At 51.7% G+C, this 17,794-nt stretch overlaps 1 protein-coding gene across 5 annotated transcripts in view; it reads left to right on the top strand.

The window, feature by feature from the left end:
- Nucleotides 1-4,085: 4,085 nt before the first annotated feature.
- SLCO2B1 (solute carrier organic anion transporter family member 2B1) overlaps nucleotides 4,086-17,794 on the top strand; it is a 62,099-nt gene continuing 48,390 nt past the window's right edge. The window contains exons 1-2 of one of the 5 annotated variants that reach the window (XM_009675827.2): nucleotides 4,086-4,197; nucleotides 14,505-14,608. In XM_009675827.2, coding sequence (XP_009674122.2) covers nucleotides 14,528-14,608 — 81 coding nt within the window. In that variant the 5' untranslated portion in view covers nucleotides 4,086-4,197; nucleotides 14,505-14,527. Of the gene's footprint in view, nucleotides 4,198-5,408; nucleotides 5,428-9,470; nucleotides 9,490-10,829; nucleotides 10,945-12,654; nucleotides 12,853-14,504; nucleotides 14,609-17,794 lie in introns of those variants that run through there. The other 4 variants (XM_068930838.1, XM_068930839.1, XM_068930837.1 and 1 more) reach the window with 4 other exon arrangements.

Below are 17,794 nucleotides of genomic sequence, written 5' to 3'. Positions count from 1 at the left end.
CTCGGGAAAGAGCGGGTTCTCCAAGATGCTCAGGACCTGCATGATTTGCTTTTCTAAAGAAGGAAATAAAACAGAAAAACAGCTGTGTCTCTCACTGCGCTCTTGCTATCTGCAGAGTCATGTTTTAGTCTCTTGCCATCGTGCCTTGCCTTTAGGTCTCCTTACTAATACGCACTGCTGAGATGTAGCGAGGGGTGAAAATTTGGCCCGGACAGAAGTCCCATGCCTTTTGCAGCCTGCATTTTTAACATAATTACAAACAGCCTCAGCATTATGGCCTCTGTCCATAAATCCCAGCCTCTTTGACACAGAGTCCCCACGGAGTGAACTGTCTAATAGACTAGAAACCCTTCGAGAAGTGCATCTTGTGCAATTATGCAGCAACAAAAACGATCTGAGCCCAGACAGTCTCAGATTGCGGCATTAATCCCCTGCTGGATGATGTTCAAGTAAAAGCACATCCTTCAGGAAACATTACTGCTTCTGTGTTATTCATAAACACATTCTTATACTATGAAAGATTTTCCGAGACAGAAGGCATCTCACTCAGAGCGGTCAAACGCTGTCCTAAAATAGACACAAATCAAGTTTACGCCCAAGGGAATGTGGTAGCACTTTCTCAAGAAGAGGGTGGGGGAAAGTTGTGTTTTTTCCCCTTCTACTGCTTTCCTTTACCCAAAGTAGGATTTCTCTTGGCTGCTCTCCAGCTATTGCTACAGATGTTGAAACTGCTCTGTCGCAACTCGGTCTCCTGTATGTCTCCGTAGCACTGACCATTCATAATAATTCAAGTTTCAGTTGAATATACGCCTTGACGTTTCCTTCTGTTGCAATAAAAGCATTTCGTGATACGGTCCAGAGGCTAAACACGGAGAACCCTTCTCGCTGTATTTGCACAGCCTGTGAGATTCCTCTTTCTTCAGGACAGGAAGGAAAGTCCCCTGGTCAAGGGACAGGAAAGGGAACCATGAGTTCAGGCTGTGCTTTTGCCTTGAGTCTTAGGTTCTTCTCTTATGAACTCAGTCCAAAACTACATCTGTACTACAGATGCGAAGAGCTAGCAAGAACACGCTCCCACGTGCAGCGAAAGGCACGGCAGCGATTGAGAAAGCCGTCCCAAAGTATACAGAGGTAAAAAGATTAATTGCCACTGGCGGACTCGAGCCACAGAGTTTAGATCCCAGGTCTGCAAACCGTTTCTGCAGCATTCAAAACCTTCGCCTCTTCGACTTGGCTCATCTAATTAACTTGGTAGGACATCAGCAGAGCCCAAACGTAAAATGCAACCCTAATCCAGATATTTTTCCTAGCCTCACATGGGGGAAAGGGTTGGATTCATCCCCACAAGCAGAAACGAGCCCCGTTTGCAGCACGGGCTCCTCCTATAATCTCAGACACACTCTGCCCGCGATAAACGCTGCCGTCGTTTACTGAAACTGGTTTTAATTGCTCCAAGAAGCAGTCCTTTCACCGCGTCCTCCGAAGGATTTAATAGTGCTGAATTTACTGTGATGAGCTTGATATGATTTCTTTCTATGAAAGCAATCTTATGGAGCCCATTCGGTTTTTATTGGCTGGCACTTTCTCAGCGCTGGATTTTTAATAGGCACTCTGCCTTTCTCTTCAATGGGGTGCACTCGTGGTCCATAAAGAAAACCTACCCAAATATTTGAAGGTCAAAGGCTGTGTGCAGCCTAGGAAGGCGCATGCTAAAATAGCTGCAGAAAGGCTCTTGGTCGGAGAGTGGCAGCAGCGGGCAAGAGCCAGGGCCAAGCTGGGAGGCCGCAGGGCTCTGCTCACCCGCCGGCAGAAGGTGCTTGGTCTCAAGGCGATGCACGGGTTTGTCTCCTGCCTCCCCTTCCCCATCCTTCCCCCCCCCCCCAAAAAAAAAAAAAAAGCAAAATAATTTGGAGCATCCCTCGGGGCCGCTCGCGGGCTGGAGACGGGGCCTCGCCTGAGGCACGGCCGGAGCTCCGGCTGCAGGTGTGCAGCCAGATGTGTCCTGCGCCGGCCCCGGCGAGCAAAGCTGCTCTTCTCCCCGGTCCTCGAGCGACAGGGCTCCCGCTGGTTTAATGCCCTGCGGGAAGCTGCTCCTAAACGACAAGGCAGGGACGGGACAGCCGCCGCCAAGGCTGGTGCTGCCAGAGGGGCCCGTGTGGCAGCTGAGACGCGACGCAGCGTGGGTTACTAGCGAGCTGCTGGTGGGCACACCAGCTGGTGGGGATCTTCAGCGTCGTCTTTCCGAGGTGAAAAAGAGCCTGCACGGCTGCAAAGCCCGCGGCGCTAAGAGGGAGCAGGCCGGCGGCGCCGGGCACGAGGAGTCAATAGATGGTGCTCTTCTTTCATACAATATCGGAGGCGAGGGGAAGGCTGGGGGCTGCCAAGAGCCCGCGGTTGTCCACCTTTCCCGGCCCCTTTGCAGGCTACAGGGTGACAACCCATTTTTCAGGTCCCGTTTGGGTGTCGACAGCATCTCCGGAAAGCTTTTCTGGGAAAAAAAAAAAAAAAGCAGTTATGCAGCTGCAAAATATTAATAATACACTTTAGATCTAATAATTCCTTCCTGAGATATCGCGGAGCCTACGAGAGCAGATAAAGTTTATTTTCTCCGCAGTGCATTATCTGCCTGATGCAGCCCTGCTTGGGAGGACAGCTCAGGGTCACTTGGGCGAGGAATATTTTTGAACGCACTGATCCAGCTGTCTCCTGCCTAGCAAAAAGCCTCTTCCCTGCTAGAGCTAATTAAGTGGTTTAACTATTATTTGAAGACCTTGTGCATGGGCAGCGGATAGTCTTCCCCTGAAACGATGCAGGGGAAGAGCAGGAGGGTTGGCCGGAGTTGGGCAGGCGACCGAGGGGGGCGTCACGTAGGTCGGTCCCGCTCCCAGCCGCCTTGGCCGACGCTTCGCCCCGCTTTTCCCCAGGCTGGAGTAGCCCAGCGCTGCAAAACCCCTGTCCTCTGGGTTGCCTTGTCCTCGTTCACCAGAAAGGAGATCCCTGCTCCGCGTTGCCATCAGTAAAAACCAGCTGAGCTTGCACCACCACTGACTTCCGAGAAATCTGCTGCGGTCAGAGGTGTTTCCTTCGCGCTTCGAGCGGCTCCTTCCCCCTGCTTCCCTTTGCGCTTGCTGGCGCGCATCTTCGGTCCCCGCTCTCGGCTGCGCCGTCCTCCCACCCTCGAGCGCCCGAGGTACGACGCCTCGGAGCTGCCGCGGGAAATGCGGGCGTCTGAGGGAGCTTGAAACGACCTGTTCGGCCGTGCTCGGCTCTGGCACCGGCTTTCCTTTGGAAGTAGCTCCTCTGCTGCAGGCGATTGCAGAGAGGGTCTCAGATTTTTTTTTTTGGGGGGGGGGCAGCAGCTTATGCCGCTGGCCGGGCAGCTTGCAATTTCTTAGGAAAGAAATCACCAGCGGAGCGAAACGGAGGAGGGCAGCAACGTGGGAGTGATAAACCGGAGTGCCGGGGTGGCACGAATATCCTTGGGAGGCAGGAAAGCTCCCCGGCGCCGGCCACCAGCCCGTCCCCGATGCGAAGCCCAAAAGCAATTAATCCACCAAGGCGCCGACGGGAAACCGAAGCGAGACATCTCTGTTTCCCTCTGACAGATGCGCGGCCCGCGCATTAATTCCTCTGTTTCTTATCTCAAAGTTCCTTAGTGATTAGTGCAGAACATAATCAGGAGACTTATTTAAAAATAAATAACTGGCGTGGGGTTGTATAAACAAATGCTCCAGATCAAAACTCCCACACCACCTCCAAAAGCACAGAAACAAATTGCAATGAGAATATGAGGATAAAGCAAAAGCCCACGAGGGACGGGAGCCTCTCGCAGGGTGGGAGAGGGGAGCTGAGCCGGGGGAACGGAGCAAAGCCAAGGTCGGTTTGTGCTGGGAGTTTGCAAGCAGTTTGCAAAAGCTCTGAGTGAACAAATCATAGCAGCAGCCTTGCAACTTTTGGAATCGCACTTTATAAGGCAAAAAAAAAAAAAAAAATCCCCGTTGAAAGGCATTGCAAAATTTGCTATTATAAGAGCACTCCAGCTACTGAAATTGTAGGCTAAGCCCCACCTCCGCACACCCATCCCCACCTCCGGGCTGGGAAGTAAAAGTACCGAATGGCCAGAGCCCTCGCGGGCAGCAGGAAAACTTTTGCTAGTTCCCCAGCGGCCGGGGACGGTGGAGGGCGAGTCCTGAAACTGTGAGTATCCCAGCGCGTGTCCCGCGTGGGAAAACGCTGCCGAGCGGTTCGCGCGGAGCCGGCTCGGGCTCCGTCGCCCGCGGGCGGCTCCGTTGCTGCAGTTTCTCTCCGCCCCGCGCTGCTTTGCAAAGGCTCCTTGGACCCAGTTCGGTTTCGGGAGCTGGATTTTTCTAGCAGCTTCAAGACTAAAGGAGGTGGGGGGGGGATAAAAAAAAGGAGTGATTACAAGTGGTCTGTACTGCCCGTTCTGCCAGGACGCTCTGCACGTGTGTTTTGCTGCTTCCTCTCCGCTCTTGGTTATTTATTTGATTCTCTTTCTTCCAATAAAGCAGCTGGGCTTCTTTTCCTCCTTCTGCAGCCTCGGAGCTAACCCCGGAGGCTGCCGGGGCTGCTCTCGCTTACGGGTTTGCTCTTGCCCTTCGCGGCAAAGCTGCTTTTCGCCCGGCTCTGCCGGTGTCGGGGTCGGCTCCGCGGGAGGACGGCAGGCAGGTGTGAACCTTCCCCTGCGCGGCTGCGCGTTGTAACCCCGGGCGCTCGCCTTGGGTGACCGGGCGAGAGCGCCTGCCTTGCGGGGGGGACTCGGGCCAGGCTTCACTGCTCCGGCTTTGCAGCCGTTCAAGGGGAAATCACTGCAAAGAGCCGCCGTGAAAGGGTTAAGGCCGGGTGAAGGCGTTTGCTCCTGTGCGGGACACCCAGCTCTGCAGGTTTCGGGAGAGCTGCGGCTTTTGCAATCGGGCGCCGGTGCTGGGTGTCGGCGCTGTCATCGGTACGTTTCGGAGGCGATGCACGATGCGCCGCGGTGCTTCGGCCGCTGGCCGGCATCTTATGGGCGCATCCCTGCCTCGGAGCCGGGTGGCCGCAGCCGGGAGTCGCCTTGGGCTCGAGGCGCAGTGCCCGGCTGCCCCGGTTTGCTCGGGGATGCAGCGCAAGCGGGGCCAAGCGGCGCGCCGGCAAAGGACAGGATTTCCGGACCGCCGCGCTCCCAGGTTCTGCCGCCGCCTGGGCAGGCGCTTCGCTCGTCTCTAGCCCTCTTGATGCCCCAGGTGCAAAACAAGAAGGAGGATGCTCATCAAGGACGTCGGAGCAAAGCAAAGAACGGGGACAGATTAGGCAAAAAAGGGAGCCGGTTAGGGCCGGATGGATGCCCCAGCCCTGCAAACGGGCCGGACCGAGCTCCTGCAGGAGCTTATCAACATTCACGTCGCTGTTTCTTCCCGCTAGCTTCGGACGGTAACGTTATGCAGCATCCGTGCGAGGCAGCGCGGTGCCGTGCGGGCGCCGGTGCAGCTCCGGCGGGCCGCCAACGTCCCTCACCCGCACTGCCGTCGGGGCTTGCTTTCTCGCCGGCCATCCGGGCCGTATCGCCCCGCTCCCAAGAGCCTTTTCTCGGTCGCGCGCGGACATTTCCCAGCTGCGGTTTTTTCTTTTTTTCTCTGCTGGTTCCCGCGCTGCCCTGCTTTGGCCGGTTAAGCCCCAAAAATTTCTGGAGGGCTGTAGGGGGAACCAGCTCGCATTAAACTGCTCCCTGCACCCCAGTTTTTATGCCGTGCCATTCGGTTATTTTGCAAATGGCTCGGTGTCTCCTGCCGGTACCTGGCTAAACGTGGACTTCGGGGATGGCTGAGGAGCTTAATTGCCGGATTTCTCGTTAGCCCCCAGGGCTTGCCCGTGTTAATTTATCCCAATCCCGGCTCTGACGGGCAGGAGCACCCCTCCCCGCCGGTGCTGCCGTGCTCGTGCCTTGTCCCGGCGTTGTCCTGCGATTTCCCCAGCTCTCTGCTGCCCGCAGCGTTTCCTCCCGGGGTATTTATAACCTCCCAGCCCTTCTTTTTCGCTGGCCTAGGGATGTTTTTTGACTTCCTCTCCTCCGCTTTGCTCTCAGTTCCCCGTTGGCCCCGCTGCCCGTGCGAGGTGCGAGGCTTTCGGCAGCACCTGCACCGTTCCGGCAGCGTCTCCCGCTGCTCCTTTCGCAGCGGCTTCTCCTCCGAACGGGCGGTTTCTGCACGGACCTCGGCGTCCGCCGCACGTTAGATCCTGCCCGTTGGGTTTTTTCTCCTGCTTTCATGCATCTCCTCCAGCTGTTCCCGGCAAACGGCACAACAAAGTCCTACCACTTTTTAGAAATAACCAGCAAAACCGCAATCTTTGTCTCATTTTTCGCTCCTGTTTTTAGCGTCAGTGAAGCCACGCGGAGGAAAAAAAAAGTGTTCAGGATATTATTTACGGGGGGCGTATATAAACCCCCCAATCCGAAAACGCTAGCTTGGGATTACCTTCCTCCGTCCTCCGGACGTCCCTCTCCGACGTCTCTTGGGGGTGACAGGAAGGGGGGACACCCTGCAGGGAGGACTCCTGCACTTTTCGCAGGACCTCTGCCGCAGGATGAAGCGTTTGGCTAGAAGGTCTCCAAAGGCCGGAGCTCACCTTTGCTCCACGGGACACGCAGCTCCGGCTCTGTCCCCACAAAAACGGGAAGGAGGCCTTCACCGTTCCCAAACTGGAGAATGGTTTGGGGTGGCGGGGACCGCTGGAGGCCATCCAGTCCTGCCCTGAGACGAAGCTCTGCTGCCTCGGTACCTCACCCTCACCACCCACCGTTGCATCTCACAGGTTTCGTCGCGGCTTTTCTCTTTCTTTTTCTAAACTTTTTACTTCTCTGTAGCAGTTTTCCTCATATTTTGCTTCTTGCAGGATTTCTGCAATGTGTCATCCCTGTCACATTTCCCATTATAGAGAATCACTGAGTTACTCTGATCTCATTTTCACTTTCTTTTTGTCTGTTGGTGTGAGATAGAAATAGCTTTTGTGCAGATCCACGCATCCATTTTATCTCTCAATCTTTTCCCAAGGAGGAAATGATGCGTGCACGATCTCTTTCCCTTTCTGCGGCATTATAAAGCATTTTTTCCACCTGTATTTTCCAAATCACCTTCCCATTTAACACAGGCACACTCATACAGAGGCATGCTGACACCATCCCACTTTTACCACCGGTGAATATAAATTACCTAGAAATTCAGCAGAAGGAAGACAGATAATGGGATATTTGTTGGCATTTTGTCTCCCCTGCCGGGATTTAATTTGCTGTGTTACATTCTCTGTTATTTACTCAAGCTCTGCTGAGCCCGGTGCGTGCTTTTCCTTGTTCAGCTAACAAGCGCTGTGCTGCTATTAATAAACATGTTACTATAGATTTATGTCCTCGGGAATGGGAAGGGACTCCGGTGTCACTGAGTGCGGTCCCCTGCTGCCGGAGCCAGGATCGTTGCACAAGTCTCGGAGCAACCGGCCGCGCTCAGGAGGGGTCGGGGCGCTTCTGCTGGCCCTCAGCCACCCCGGTGCCACAGTGAGGACACCTCGGGGACAACGGGTGCATCTTAATCAGTGATAGAAAGACCGATGAGATTCCTTGGCCAAGCTCTGGTCAAATGAGGGTTGCTCCCTAGAGCATAGCCCCTTGCTCGGGCCCTCCCCAGGTCTTGGGTGCCTCTGGCTCGCAGGATTGCTGGAGCAGGCTGGTAAGACATCGGGCAAGCAAGGCTGTAACTAATGGCAGTGTTTTACTGTGGCCTGCACATGTCGGTTTGCCTTGGACTGGCCTCCTGGCATGTCCAAGCTCAGTGCCGTGCCTCCTTGTGCCCATGTCTTGCCTTCCCAGCTGGAGGAGGAGATGCTGCGACTCGGGTCCTCATGATCACAGCCAAAAACGTGGAGCAAACAGGGCTCTGGGGGAAAAAAATCCCTTATCTGTAGCTGCTGGAATAATGTCAGCGGATGGATCTGAGGAATCCAAAACCTTTGCTCTCTGAACAACCATCCATCACCGCCCCTGAAGGGCATACTACTGGGAAGCAAATCCCTTGGGTGCTTCTCCCATGCTTGGTATCTCCTAGTCAGGGTCCTGCTGTATGCGCCCCTGCACCAAAAACATTGGCTCCCAGCAGTTTTGCACAGTGAAATCTGGCCGTCGCTGTACCTAGTTAGACTCCTAAACGCTGCTGTTGAGTGCAGAAAGTCCCTGTGAGTTTTATGGGAGAAGCAATTTTAGCTGAGAGTTTACTCGCAGGCGTATAAGGAAACAATTTTCTGCTTCATCAGGGTGCAGCACAGGCTTTAAAGGGCATTGTGCCAGGGTCACTGGTGCCGCGCGTGATCACAGACCCTGCCACCTCGGCCGGTCACCCTGGATCCTGTCCAACACAGATGCAGCGATTGCATCTCTCCTCACACAAGTTTGGTGCTCCTCGGATTTGGGAAGGAGAGGTGACCACACCATTGAAAGCTCCAGCAAAGCAGCGTTTAGGGTAATAAATACCACGCTGGGCTGTCTGCAGGGCTGAGGCAACGCCTCTCCCGTCTGCTGATGGATGTAAATGAATATACTTGTACATATAGTTACTTAGCAGCTCATGTAGAGTTGTACACACAGAATCACAGAAGGATTCAGGTTGGTAGAGATCTCTGGAGACCATTGAGTCCAACCCTCCTACTCAAGCAGCATCACCTACAGCAGGTTGCCCAGGAGCACATCCAGATGGCTTTTGACTATCTCCAAGGACGGAGACTGCACAACCTCTCTGGGCAACCTGTTCCAGTGCTCCGTCACCCAAGAGAGCAATTGCATGCAGAAGTACCCCTCAAGGTGCCACAGAGATGTGGGCCCCCAGGGCCAGCAGCTGCTTGGCAGGTGGTTTGACTCCTCGGGTCAAGGAGGGAAAGTGAAGACAAATGCTGAAGCCTGCTTGGATGAAACTGCTCAGAGGGCTTTCTCAAAGCAGAACTGCATTACTTGGCTGCCCTGCAGGCTGGTGAAACCCGAAGCTGTCAGGGAACAGATGCATATGAACTCCACATTGTCTTTCATTGCTGCCTGGGGTGAAGACCATAAGCTTCATTTCGGGAGAAGGATAGCCTGTCTGCGAAGGCACCTCTATCAGGACGGACAGAGGAAAGCTTTCTGGGGAGAAACACAGCACCTTTGCCGTCACCCAAACACTCCTTGCTGCACTGCTGGGTTCCTCAGAGGTCCCTTCCCATCTCCTCGCCAAACAAGTTCATCCTTTTGGTCAGCGAGAGACCAGCAGCTCATGAAATAGGGCTTAAGCTGCTGTGTTGTCCCGGTTAGTGGCTTGCCAGGAGCAGAAGACAGGAGTCCTGCAGGCTGTCGCTCCTCTCACGTCATCCTACACAGTGCTGCAGCCCATGGATGGCACCAGGAGCTCAGCTGGAGAGTGACACCTGGAAACTTCTTGCTGGGGGCTGGCTGGAGGGGGCTATTAAGCCAGGTGAAAGGTAACGTGGAGAAATCCTTTGGGTACTTATTTGCCCACTGCCATCCCTAGGTGTGACCGCATCGCAGTCCTTTAACAGGTCTCAGGGCAGGATTCCCAGCTGCCTCCAAGGCTCGCAAACAGCCACTGATGATGCTCGTTAAACTTGTGGTATAAACATGGTGTGGTGTGCAAGCACAGCCTAATTGTTCTCGTTTAGCTAATTGAATAGGTGGGATGGCCACACGGGGCTGAGGTTTGGAAACGATGCTGATGCGCTCCCACGAGCCTGGCCGTTCTCAGCCGTGATCCCAAAGCGTCTGTGCTTGGAGCGCGAACTTTGAATCCTGGCACGGACGTGAACATGCGACTTGACTGCATTTACGCAGTGACCGCGAGAGCCTCTTCTAACAGACCCAGGCTTGTTTCCTTCTCCGCGATCCTGTGAACACAGTATCATCGCTTGTATAAAAAAAAAAGTCTCGCAAAATGTGCTGCGAAGGAAGAGCTTACTCAGCTAGCGTAGCTGCCAGAGGCGCTGAAGCCTCCACTCTTTGCAGCGCTGTGGAAACCAAATGAAACGTTTTGCTGCTTGGCTTAACATCCCTGCTGTCTTCCCGCATAACCTTGCTCCACTGTAAGAAGTAGGATTCATGGCTCTGCCCCTTGCAATGCAGTTTTAAATTGGAGGAAGAGGCTCAGAGCGGAGCGGATTGCTCCTCGGTGAATTGGGAGCGTTCAGCTGCGGCAAGGCTACGTAAGCAATTAGGAAGGGCAGGCTCTTGTGGCAGCAGCTCGGCTCTTGCATTATTGTTTATAACAAAGTTCTTTTATAGCCGCAGCTGACTCCAGCATGCAGAAGTTCAGGAGAGCAGTAAACAAGTCTCTCTGCAACCCCCTTTCCTCCCCTGTGACAGCAGGGCCTGGGAACGGCACCCGGCGCGCTAAATCAGCCCCCCCGCCATCGCAATGCGTGGCCTTATCTTTCCCTGGTCACTCGCTAAGGCAGGTGGTACCTATGCCCTGGGGATATTCTTGGGGAAACTGAGGCACGAGGCCGGGTTGGAAGTCCCAGTCCCGTGCTGCGCCTGCGAGGCTGTCCTGGGAGTGGACGTGGGTCAGCCTCCCGGCAGTTTGGGCTGACATCGCTCCGGGATTTACTGTTTCTTGCCTTTTCCCCAAGTGCTCCGCAGGTGCCCCAGGGGACGCGTGAGGGAATCGGGAGCGGGGCAGCAACAGCAATTACCGGCCGTGCATCCTCTTCCTGGGCTGTTGCAGGGTGGCTGCAGCCAGCGGTTGCTAACAGCCGCAAGCCTGGCCCAGGCACCTCCCTTTGATTTTACCTTTTTTCACCGCTTTCTCCTCGCTCTGGTGTGGGAAGGAGCAGCCTGGGTATATCATTCCGGCATTTGCTCTCTCTTCCCTCCTTTTTTCCTTCCTTGCCACTGCCGTACTGGCCTGCGAGCCCTCGGAAAGGGTAAGTCTGCAATGTCAGTCCAGCCTCTTTCCCGTAGAGGAGCAGATTCAGGGAGACCTCCTGACTTTACACAGAAGAAATTGCGTTAATTGAAAATTATATTTCTTTCCATCTGGAGATGTCCATTCCTTGGGAGGAAGGAGGGTCTTGCCATCCCCAGAGGTGTTATGATATGTTATGGGAGAGCAGAGAGCTGCCGTGGTTGAGCTGAGCAAAACGGGCTCAGTCCTGGGGAAGGAAGCAGGCACCAAACTGACCTTTGCATGCTCTCTTCATGCAGTGTTCATTTACCGGTTAAGTCTTATCTATCTTGTCCTTTGGACGAGTCGTTATCCTTTGTGCTAAGTCAAAGTACTTTTCAGTTTCGTTTTATTCTCGAAGAGACATTATGCGTAGCTAGTATCTAAATCCAAGAGTTTACTCTTGTTTCGAACTCTGCAGCGTTTCAGATCTCTGCTGAACGTTTCCTCTCGGGCGTCTCTACGGCTCGTCTCCCCTCTGCCTCTGAGAAGCGGCACACACGTTAAAGTGATACTGAAACGCAAGCAGGAAACCTAGTCGACCATGAGATCGGGGCGTGCATGGGGGGATGAAGGCAGAGCTGGCTGTGCATCCTCGGCCGTCGGCTGCTGACGGCTAACGCAGGTTCTCCTGCAGCTCAAGGGACTCCCTCCCCTGGGGAAGGAGGAACCGAGCACCCGCAGCGGGGGCCTGGCGGATTCGGGGTGACTGTGGTGCACAGCAAAAGGGCAAGGGGCTTTTGCACCCTGTTTGGGCAGGGATTGGTGAAAACATTCCTGCCTGTGTTTTCTTGCCACGTTATGAAAATACAGCCACCTAGAAGACAGTGTAAATCTGTTTAAGAAAAAGGATAGGCAACTGCAGCATCCCAAACTCACTGAAGGGTTAGAAGATGCACGTATTTAAACCCAGGGCCTGGAAGGGTTGAGCATACTCTCACAGACCACAGTATTTACTGTTTGCAGATCTAATTTACTGCATCTTCTCCGGTGACAAAGGCTAGCAAATATGTTAAGACAGGTAACTCGGGAAAGAAGGACGTTGAGCAGCTAGTGCTCAACAGCTCCACGGGCATGCCCATTCCTGGAAATCAGGGCTTGGGCTCCTTTCGGTTTCCTCCCTTGCTACCTTGGCACTCCTATTTCTTTTCTCTGTGTCACCTCTGAGCCTTCGAGAGGCCTCAGCTCTGCCAGCAAACTCAGTCGCCGTAAATAATTCATCACAGCACTGCTCCCAGAGACAAGCAATATTGGACACCGTGGTCCAGAGACAGGCAGGTACTTTGGCTTCGGCGCTGCTTAACTCTCCAGAGGTTCAGCAGAGCTTTTCATGGATGCTTTAATTTACGATCAAATTTACTTTATTGATCCCATCCTATATTTCACTGTAGCACTATCTCATCTCTTGAAATGGGGCTGAGGGCAGCAATTGCTTTTTGCAAAGGATGCTGTGGTGCTTGTAATTCAGTGGTATGCAGGTCCCACTCTCATATTTGCCTCTCCTGCACTGAGTATTTAGGGGCTGTATAAACACCGCGGTTAAGACAGTCTTTATTGCTAGAATTGACATCAGCCAGTAATTTGTTTATTTGTTCCAGGTTACAGTATCTGCTCCTTTGCCACCCGTCATGGGGGAAATAGAATTATACAAAATAAGCAATAATTGCCAATAATGCAAAAAGCCTTTCACCCCGTTTGCTGTAGAGCTCGTAGATGCTGCACTCACCGAGATGGAAACATGTATTAGAGTGTACTGAACAACAAGCTAAAGCCTGATGGGTTTAACGCGCCGCCAAACAATGCCGCTTCCTGAGCAGGAAGTCCAGATACTGAAAACACAACAAAGCAATCAGCCTCCTGCAAATCATTCAGTTCGCAGATGCAACTGGTGAGAAAGGAGGATGGAGCACGGGGTGTGAGAAGGGACGGAGGTCGGCGGTACAGGGAGGGAGATGCTAGGTTCCCACAGGTTAACGTTTCTTTGTTAAATTTAGATGTTGGTTGTGGAGCAAGGAACGTAATGTGGAAGGCTGCTTCCAGGTGAGATGCAAAAACGCTCTAGATAAGAGTGACAGACAGCAAAGGAGGAATTTAAACCATCCTAGATGTAGCGTCTGGAGGGATGGAGAAGGGCTTGCTGCACTCCCCTCCCACAGGCAGGAGCTGTCCTTTCCTCCCGCTTCTGCGCCTGTAGGAGAGTCCCCAGGTCCATCCTCATTTAGCAGCACAATCGTTTCCTACAGCCTGCTCTTGGGAAGGCAGTTTGACAAGTTAGCACCTCCAAAACTGCCTCATCTATGGGAAGACACCTCAAGTGCACCCTTCTGTGCAGCTTGCCCTGGTGCAGACTTCAGCCCAGTTTGACAGCGAGCTGAGATCAGTCAAATCCCATGAAGACACTTGGCAGCAAACCTGCACTCGGTCACAAGGGTCTGGACAGATCCCTTGGCACAAGGACTGCTCTGGCACAGTTTAACAAGCTCAGCTGGGTTTTTCTCTCAGTCTCTTTTGCCATCTCATCAGAGCTGCGGGTATTTCTGTCATTTCATAGCACTGACCTTCAAATACAGTGTCACCGTGTGATGCGTTTTGCAAACATATCTAGAAAGCTAAAACACCACTGTGGTATAATGCAGTGTATAATAAGGAGGCTGAATCCTGCTCTCAGCCCTATCTAGGTAAATCAGAGGAGCTGCTCTGGAGCCGGAGGAGCTGCCCTACCTTGGGAAGGAGAATAAAGCCCAAGGAGATTTCCACCAGCCTGGTGGTGACCAGAGTCTGCCCAAGGCACTGTATAAAGACCGTAGGATGCTCCTTGTGGTGGGGGTTCAGGGAGGGATTAGGGCAAGTCTGGGGAGGTCTGTACTGACCGGATGGTCGTTCCAGGCATGGGGCTTATGCTAGATAAAAGTAAGCCAAGAAGTTCTGTGTGGTTCAAAGATATGAAGGAGGCAATCAGAGCAATCGAAGAGTCCCATCATGTGGGACAGGAAAAAAATTGCCCTCCTTCCTCCTGCAGGTATTGAAATGGTTATCGGAGAATCACAGAATTGCAGAGGCTGGCAGGGATCGCTGCAGATCGCCTGGTCCAAAAAAAAGCAGGGTCACTTGGAGCAGGTTGCCCAGGGCTGTGTCCAGCCAGATTCGAATATCTCCAAGGAGGGAGATGCCACAACCTCTCTAGGCGACCTGTTTTGAGGATATCCAGGGTTCTGGCCCTGCACTCTTTACTCAAGCTGTTCATGGTTTATCCCTGTGAAATAAAATGACTGATAATTCTTAACCTCTTAACCTTCTTCTGATAACTCTTAACCTTAACTTCTCCCATGCCCTGGCGGTTAGGTCATCAGCGTTTTGCATGTTCCTTTGCAGAAGTGAAGTGCTAAAAGACATTAAAAAAGAGGAATAATTAATAATTGGTTATGATGACCACGTGCCTGTTGTGTGGGCGTTTGCAAAGCATGACTGGATTTTGCTGTGCTGAGCAAAGCGAATTCACATGGAACACTTTGCACTGTGCTGAATGATTTATTTTGGCAGGTGGATAAAACAGACCAGACAGAATGACAACTACCACCACAAAGAGCAGCTACCCAGATCAATCCCGGAAAGCGTTCTGCAAGAATCCATTTCTCAGTATCAAGGTAAGTACCTCCCGCTTTCTATAATCCCCCTTGGACTGCTGGCTTAGAAAAGAAGAGGTTAGCTTTCTGCAGAAATCTTTGGCTTGATTTCTGTCTAGCAAATGCATCTGAGAAGTGCAAGAGGGTCCTCCCTATCGCAGGAGTGGAGTGGGACAAGCGGCCATTTCAATCTAAAAGCAAGCAACGATGGAGCAATGATGTTGCAACACGAGTTTCAACTTTCAAATTCTGCAGTATTCAGCTTGCGTCAGTGAAACTCGCAGCACCCAAGCCAGATCTCCAAGAGAAACAAATACGTTTATATAATATATACAGTATTTATAACGCTTAACCCTTATGAAAATAATTTTTTTTAAATCTCTTTCCTTCATGCTCTGTCCACCGCTTCACTGGCATGGCTCAGATAAATGCATGCAGGTAGCAGAGGGAGCAGAAACTGAGGAAAGTGGGAATTGGTGCTCGCTCAGGGTGGTGCTAGGCACACAGCAGCCTGCAAAGCAGTGGCTATGAGCGCCTCTTTAGGCATCTACAGAAACGCAAGAAACAGGATCTACTTGGCTTAAATCCTGCTATTGTTTGAATTTACACACTGAAAACGTGTGTCCTAATCAGTTAGGATTAGGACACATGTTCCAAGTGCCCTTCAACTCTGCCCAGTCTTGATGGAAATTCCTACTACTTCTCCTTTTTTGCTGTAGGGTATCTCAGCACTCACCGCTAGACATTTCTGGGCATGCAGGGAGACAGCGCTTCCACATCTTCATCCAAGAGCTCTGTAGGGGTCTCGTTTAGGCTGACAGGTGTGTGGACTTCACTAAGTCCTTTAGAGAAGCTTCCAAAGTTAGACGTGAATGGGCCCACAGGACGTGGCGGTCACTTCTGCATAGCAGTGAGATGGCTAAAGCACCCACTGGAAAAGGGGAGGAAGACAGAGGACTGACTTTATTCGCCAGCATAGGAATGAAGCCACATTTCCTACGTCCTGGGGCACCCAAGGCATAAAGAAGCCTGGGAGAAGGTCCCTTTCTCCCCCTTCCTCAAAGCTGGGCCATTAGGCTGCAAAGCTGAGAAGAGACAGGAGGCTGGATGGGGCACAGGCAAGGGGAAGGCAGGCTCTAGCCTGAGGGCTTGCATGCTCACCAGCATGGGGAAGCGCAGCCAGACCCTGCTTCCCAGGACATGTCTGTTTTTTAGGTGGGGACCCATCCAGTGATGGTTCTGGAACAATTCCTTGGGCAAAGCCAGAATGCTAAATCTCTTCTAGCTCACTTGTTTAGGACCAGATCCCTGCATGTTAGTCAGATAGCATCTAAGTTCACACCAGAATTTGTTGAACTGACTACCACCAGAGCTGAATAGCCCCACCACTATTTCAAAAGTACTCAACGCCCATCTTACGAATTTCTTACTGGCCTATTTTAGTGGCTGTCTGAGCAGAAACTGAATTCTTCTGGCAGCGGAGCTGGTACTGCCTGTGTGTAATTAACGCTCATCCTGAGCTTGCCTGCAGACATGCGTGGCTTCTCGCCTCTTATGTGTGGTTGTGTCAGCACCCCTGAGGCATCTCAGCTTGTATTTGTGGAGCTGTTTGCACTCTCAGTTGTTTCCAGGAGGAAAGTCTGTGATCCTTGGCTCCTGAAGAGGTGGTGGTGAATCGCCTTCTCTCTGTATAGCGCTAGGGGCATTTAAAAAAAGAATCCTATATATTAATGATGATATGAAAAAACCACCTATGGAACTGGTGGTCTGCTACAAGATAGTGTTGGAGAAGGCAGTGTAGCAACATTCAAAATACTAAAAAATAGGTAAACATTCAAACAAGAAAAGCATCTGCCGAGTGGTGGTAATAATCAGCATTGACCACGGCGATTTAGGAAAAAGCTAATGCTCAGCTGGCATCAGAATCAAATTCATGTTCCCATCTTGTTTTCTATAAACAGTACATTTTGGAAGTTTTGTGCTCTTTTCTCAAACATTGCAAGGAGACAGGAAACTAGACTTTACTAACTGTTGGTCTTGCCAGATGACAATTCCTATGTTCGATGGAGCATTTGATCTGGTTTGGGTATATCAGCTTTCAAGATGCTCCTATTTAAACAAATGAAGTTGACAGGAATGGACTCTTCTGCTATGGGAATACACTACTGTGGGGTAGGTGCTTGAAACAGCAGAGATCTGTGAGAGCCAGGACTCTAGGTGGTATTATGTGGAAACAGCTGAAAATCTGTCTGCTGGGCGAATTGAGAACAAAATGGAAAATGCTTTCCCTGATATTATGTGGCCACTGGTTTGGGGATTTTCTTTGTACGCATATAGTAAGTTAGACATCGCACTGTAAAATCCGCAGTATCGTGGTGTTACCATGGCCAAAGGCTTTTTATCGTGAAAAACATCAATGATTTGCTGCATAATGTCGCCCAGCAAGCATGATGAGAAAGCATGTAATTTAATATCAGCTTTTCTTAGCGTGTCATTACAAGCATGTGCAGGAAAAGTTGTTTTCATTTAGTTAGAAGAATCTGTAGTGACTTCTTTAAGTTGGGAGTCCAGGTTTCCATCCTCCCTTTTATCTTCTAATTGAATTTTAACGTATGCCAGGACATCTCATTTAAACCTTACTTCTTTAATGTCCTATGGAAATGCAATGTCCTGCTGGACTTGGTGAAGCCTCCGAGGTCCGCACAGATTGAGGGATTGAGGAAATCCTGGCAGAACCGCAGGCTGCACCTAGCTCCTCCACTCCTGGGGGTGACTCCCTCTGTACTGCAGCATCTGATTCATTCATATTTGGCTGAATAATTACACATTATGAATAATACCAGCATTGTCATCAATTTGCCCTTAATGCTACATCGGTACAGTTGGACTCATTGCAGAGTCTCACTAGGCTGTAGAGCAAAATACGACAACCGGAGTGACACATTGAACTGAGAAAGGGAATGTTCCCTCTAATAATAAGATTTAAGATTTCTCTATCATTCGGGTGGGAAGGGTTTTTGGTTTTGGATTAATTTGTTTTTTTTTTTTACAAATGCTGGTGAATTTAATCCTATGAATCCCTTGTGGCAGAGGGGAACACGAGCTCCCGAGGGAGGAACTGAGGCCGAAGGTGACGCAGAGCTGCACAGGTTGGAGGCACTGGGAGAGCTGAGAGCGTAACTTTTTCTGTGGCAGATGATCCTGGGG

The sequence above is a fragment of the Struthio camelus genome, chromosome 1, assembly GCF_040807025.1.
Source record: "Struthio camelus isolate bStrCam1 chromosome 1, bStrCam1.hap1, whole genome shotgun sequence".
Taxonomy (NCBI): Eukaryota; Metazoa; Chordata; class Aves; order Struthioniformes; family Struthionidae; genus Struthio; species Struthio camelus.
The sequence above is the reverse complement of the archived record's forward strand: the minus strand, read 5'-3'. Positions and strand labels throughout refer to the sequence as shown.